This window comes from Sinohyriopsis cumingii, chromosome 11 (genome assembly GCF_028554795.1).
Source record: "Sinohyriopsis cumingii isolate HCF-2022 chromosome 11, ASM2855479v2, whole genome shotgun sequence".
Taxonomy (NCBI): domain Eukaryota; kingdom Metazoa; phylum Mollusca; class Bivalvia; order Unionida; family Unionidae; genus Sinohyriopsis; species Sinohyriopsis cumingii.
In genome coordinates this window covers 114,561,607-114,567,582 of record NC_142971.1, presented here as the reverse complement: position 1 = coordinate 114,567,582, position 5,976 = coordinate 114,561,607, and the positions used below count along the sequence as shown (strand labels likewise).

General features: G+C 33.6%; 1 protein-coding gene across 2 annotated transcripts; it reads left to right on the top strand.

Annotated features, from left to right (window-relative positions):
* Window positions 1-316: 316 nt before the first annotated feature.
* Window positions 317-5,485, top strand: LOC149789462 (beta-1,3-galactosyltransferase 1-like). 2 transcript variants are annotated; one of them, XM_089975850.1, is made up of 2 exons: window positions 317-729; window positions 4,145-5,485. In XM_089975850.1, exon 2 carries the CDS (start codon window positions 4,157-4,159, stop codon window positions 5,450-5,452), a length of 1,296 nt encoding a protein of 431 aa, XP_089831976.1. In that variant the 5' UTR covers window positions 317-729; window positions 4,145-4,156; the 3' UTR covers window positions 5,453-5,485. The 2 variants fall into 2 exon arrangements, with proteins under 2 accessions (XP_089831976.1, XP_089831975.1); XM_089975849.1 differs by having other exon boundaries at window positions 317-924.
* The last annotated feature ends 491 nt before the right edge of the window (window positions 5,486-5,976 follow it).

Here is a 5,976-nt window from a genome sequence, read left to right as displayed (position 1 = left end):
ATAAGCCCTCTATCGAGAAATAGTTTCCTGGAAGGGGTTACTTATAAAATTGTTTCGGTCTGTTCACCCCCTCTGCTCGTTGGAAATTCAAAAAATTTCTCGAGGAGAGACTCTCCGAATTTCAGGAATATTTTTTTTTATTCTATGATCTGAATAAAAGGGTTTATTTCGTCGAAATAAGCCCTCTATCGAGAAATAGTTTCCTGGAAGGGGTTACTTATAAAATTGTTTCGGTCTGTTCACCCCCTCTGCTGCTACTATACACTCAAATTCCCAAAGTCATCAGGTATAACTGCAATCTTTTGGTTGTCTTCAATGGAGTTGATACACATAGGTTGAAAAATATTGATCAGACTTGGTGTTTCTTAGGACATGCACAGAGGAAGTCGCATGGGTTTGATACAACCAATCTACATGATCCTCGGTCACGATATCGCATTGGGCTCGATAAAATATTTGGTTGAGAGACCTATTGCCGGCAGCTACTATTTTTTTTCTTTTGGTCTGTCACCATGCTTTAAACAGATGGTCAGACGATCTACATCAGCAGGAAGGGACAGCACAGGGGTCGACGTGCCTCCGGACGAGTTCCTCGATTTATCATTCTCGATCTTGTGTATCCATTTTTGGCCCCTTCTCTAATTGGGATCTTTAATTCGTAGATGTAATGGTCCGTCCAGCCTTTATGCTACTCTAACACACTGGAATACGGATTCGCTCTCGTATTAAGTAATTATTGCTTTGAACGGTTTGCAATATAAAACAGATACTGTAATGGGTTAAATAAACGCGAATGACACTAATCATTCAAACAAGCATATTTTCTCATGAAAACAGTTGAAATAGTGAATAGTGTTTCCTACCTTTGAGGTTCATGTGATATTTGCTGTGCACATGTGCATGGATATTTTCTCCGGGCTTTATGTAAGAACATTAATAACTTTTTCGTTTGGAAGAATGACAATAATATATTTATGGACTGATTTACATCAATTTTGCATATAACCTAGTCAGAGAATCTATAAACGTTTGGACTAGAAGTAATATTACATTAAACATTTGTTCATTAATATAATGTTTTGATAATTCTCGTTACAGAATGGTCATAAATAGCATATGTTGGATATATGTTATATCAATTATTTTTAATGAGTGTAAACATGAAATATCCAGAAAGACACTTTGATGTTAATGATAGCAATGTATATGTTGATGCCTTTATCTCCCGATAAAACATGCATTATGAACGTACTATGGGTAATAACATGCAGTATAAAAGGTGTTTTGATTATGACTATGCTGGCTGGTATCAATCATAGCTATGTTAGCTTTAAATCAAAGTTATATTAATGTCATCCGCTTCGCTCCAAATGCTCAACAATGTTTTTACATCATGTATTTTATAATAATGTTATTGCAGAAAGTATTGTATTTTGAAATGAACTAAATTCATATTGAAATCGATCTAGCTAGTGTTCTCAAAATCAACACAAGCATTTAGGTAACTTTCATTTCGGACTTAACTTAGAACTCTTTCTAAACTTTTTTCTTGTAATCGCTCACATGGGAACCAATCATTAATGGCAGAGGTAGCACTATACAACTAAATTACGTATTTTCCTATCAGCTGAATTTAAGCATGATGCGCCATTTTGAAAAGGCAACCGGTTCATCGAAATTCACGTCTATATTTTCCGGTAGGTTTGTCATTTCAGACGCTTCCTCCTATTACTATATGACTTTAGGTGATCGTGATGACGGGGTTGTGTGTATATTCCATTCGCGAGGTCATGTTCCCACAGGAAGGTCGTTCCAGATTGGCTGATCGATTTAATTCCAATCAATCCATGATTTGTTTACCAAACTGCTTACAAGTGCCAGTCATGTAAATAGAAAGAATCAGCATTAAAATGTTTAAACTTATACAAATCTACCCCGTAAAGTAATAATATCAGAGTTTGATCCAGTCATTGAAACAAAAATGAGAGAAGTAATAGATCTAAACATTTGGGAACGAACTTTCATTCTCGATATTATGATCCTCAAAATTTCAAAGGTCTGTATTTTTTGAAGCCATAAATTTGAATAACAAATCTCTCACTGAATTAGGACACAAAAGTTGTTAATGTCTAATTTAGAGAATTGATTATAAAATAAAATGACATTTCGAGGTATAACGTTCACCCACAATATCAACTGTTCACAAACAGGACGAGTCATTGTATGAAATAAGAAATTTATGAAGCTAATGTTTATATAGAGGAGAAACGCCCAATATATTTAAAATCAAATTTTGGTGTTTAAACCTGAATATGTAAACTGCAAATATCATATTTATCTTCATATTCTCTTGACAAAATAAACTTGGCAAGATATTTAGTAATTCGGTCCTGCATTTGTATTTTTCTGGATATTTTCTTTCATCGCTATGGGTGGAGCCAATCGAACCACTTGTAGCGTCAAGGTCCAGAAAATAAGAAAATCCTGACAGATACTTGCATGCAAATATTATAGTAGATCAAACATTTTGACTTACTGTAAAATCAGAAATAATTTTGGGGATAAGATTTCGTGAAGGACACTGTTATCTAAAAATCTAATAACTAATACAATTGTCAGTAGTGTATTTATTATCATTGATAGGTATACCCATGAAGATAAACACATTGAATGCTCGACAGATTTTCTGACGTTTCATTGGACTAGTAACTAATACAGGAATATAATCAGCAAGCGAAAAAGGGAATATGACAAACATCAATTGATATGGAAAACGTGATTATGAATGGGAGTTTTTGAGGAATGAGAATAAGAGTATATATTGGCAGAAACGCTTCACATTAAGTGGAACGAGATTAATGTTCGACTCCAGAAACTTTTCACAGGTTTACAACATGATAAGCGTTTCTGTCAATATGTTCACCGCCCCACTGATGATATGTAAAGGAACATTTTCAATTTGATGATATGGATAAACCTGAACGTAATGAATTTGTTTTGGAATAATTTTATTTCAAACATTAAAACTTGTGGATTTACTACATACGTTTTCCGAAATTGTGTTCCTATAATATTTGAAATCCGTTTTATGCCTTGTGCTATGAAATATAGTTTGAAAGGCTTTTAAAGTAGAACATGTATCTGGTCATTCTCTATAATCGTTAAAACCACAGAACTACATGAACATCGCTGAAAATTGTACCACACTCTAGAAAATACATTACAATATAAAAAAATCGAACATGTTTTTTCATAATTTGTCTGATTAACAATCTGCAGCGCTCGTGAATTTTGTATGGTTTTAAAATACAAAAATACATTGACACCCACTGACAAGGTGTGAGGACATTACGAATTAGAAACATCTTTTTGTCATAATTTTAAGAGAACGATTACATGTATATTTGGCCTTAAGAATGATTGCTGCATTTGGTAGTTTTATATTGGATTTCCCCAATCAAATTTCAGACCTACAATACAAAGTGTTTCGTCTATGATCTTTATGATAGCATTAATCCAAACTCTTTTAGGAATAGATGCAGGCTTGTGTGTATATTTCTATTAGCTGTCGTACGTAATCGAAATCCTACTGTTTGATCTAATTGTGAGTATCTACAAACAGAAGTCTTGTACGAACACCTTTAAATACTTTAAATAAGCTATAATATAAAACAGTATTGTTTACACCGTAATGGTACAAAATATTCCTAGAGTATTTACTAATTTATATTACTGCGGTGAAGCCCTGACACGATAAGGTTAGTATTATAGCAAGAAACAATGTATCTAAATGTTTGTTTTGAAACTCTAATGAATATAAAAACAATAAAATGAAATCAGCCAATCCCTTTTCTACTACGTGTACAAATGGTGATTTTGGATAAATTAAATGCAATCAATCACTCAATCAATCAATCAATCAATCAAGTGTATCTACAATTGATGCGCTGCATTATACATTTTAATGTTTTAAAGAGTTTGCTAATTTTTAGTGCATTTTCAGCCTAATATTAATTACAGTCATAGTCTTCTACCACTCCAATGAGGCTTATATATATATATATATATATATATATATATATATATATATATATATATATATATATATATATATATATATAACTGTCGCTTTCCTGTTTTTCAGATACCAATAAATATGCTTATCAAGAAGACAAGCATCAAGATAAGCATTACAATTGTCTTGATAATGCTCCTAATGCTGTATGTCTTTTCATGGATGTTTAATTTGTTACATAAAGGCCCAAACGATCTTGTCAAAAGGAAACAATCCACGGCTGCAGAAGCAAAAATGTGGAGTATTGTCCAAGATAACTCCACTCCAATAAAATCAATGAATGATACCACACAGAGCTTGGGCAAAACCATAGAACCTGTACTTTCTCTTGAGTACATGCATATGCTACTCGATAGAGGCTGCGATAAGAATGACAGCAAAAGTTATGAACTCGTTCCAGAGAAGAATTCCTGGATACCTAGAAATACGTGCAAAACATTTAAGGGACCCTATTACATCAAGTCAGAAAATGGAAAAGACATCCCATACACAAATTATACGTTTATGCCACTGACTCTTCATTCAAAATATTTACTCAACAATCCAAATATCTGTGAAGACGTTCCAGAAAATCTGACATTTTTAATATTGGTGCATAGTGCGGTACACTATTTTCACAAACGAAAGGCCCTACGCGAGACCTGGGCAAACCCTTTGCTCTTAAAAGAACATATTTCTCGACTTGTATTTATCGTAGGGAGAACAGACAAATCTTATATCCAAAGACATTTAGAAGACGAGGAAAGGGTATACAAAGATATAGTGCAAGGAGATTTCATAGATGACTACCATAACCTGACACACAAAGCTGTTCTAGGCCATCGTTGGATACAGGAACATTGTCAAAACACAAAATTTGTATTAAAGGTTGATGATGATGTGATGATAAATATTTTTAAAGTTATTGAAGATCTGTTACCTATTTTGTCAAATTCTAGTAACATGATTGCTTGCAGAGTTCGTGAAAATATGCCCATATTCAGAAACGATAGATGGGCTGTCAGTTATGACTATTTCCCGGGTTATGAAAATTATCCTTTCGAATTCTGTCCTGGTTTATTCGCAATAATGCCGCTTCAAACGTCTTTAATGTTATTTCGAGCGTCTCACGTCACTCCATTTCTTTGGATTGATGACGTGTATGTATATGGAATATTGGTCAAAATAGCAAATCTTCACTTACATCACACAGACAGTCTCTACAACTTAGAAAATGATGCGACAAAATGCTTTCAGGAACTAAACACATGCCATATGCTACTCGTTCTTACATCTAGGTCGGAATCAATGTACATTTATTGGAAAAAAATAGTCGAACAGCACAAAGACCTTATTGAGAAATACGCTCATATGGATCAGGTAGCAATATTGAATTAGAAAATAAAGCGCAAACTGCTTAATGAATATATTAGTTTGCAATCATTGAACATATGGAATAAATTATATTACATGGTCGTATTCCTATCTTTACAGAGTACTTAATAGTTTTCTTGCTCTGTCTGTCTGTCAGTCTGTCTGCCTCTGTCTGTCACTCCTCTATCTCTCTGTCTCGGTCAATCTTTCTCTCTGTCTCTGTCTGTCTGTCCCTATATATAGTAATATATATATATATATATATATATATATATATATATATATATATATATATATATATATAGAGAGAGAGAGAGAGAGAGAGAGAGAGAGAGAGAGAGAGAGAGAGAGAGAGAAATGGTCCATGTAATGAAATTTAAATGTAGTTATTATATTGAACAACTTCTGGGAATAAAATGCCAAGAAGGCATCCAAATGTCGAGTACCCGATTTCGAAATGAGATGATGAATACGTCGGTTTCTTATTGTGATCTTCTCTTTTGATGATCGGCGCAAGGATTCGGCTCATGGCTTGCATCAACTCTCAA

Bases quoted from the DNA above. Each gene is read 5' to 3' on its own strand.
- LOC149789462 (XM_089975849.1), top strand. From the start codon at position 895: ATGTGCATGGATATTTTCTCCGGGCTTTAT. The intron at 925-4,144 runs GTAAGAACATTA...CCTGTTTTTCAG, and splicing joins ATATTTTCTCCGGGCTTTAT to ATACCAATAAATATGCTTAT.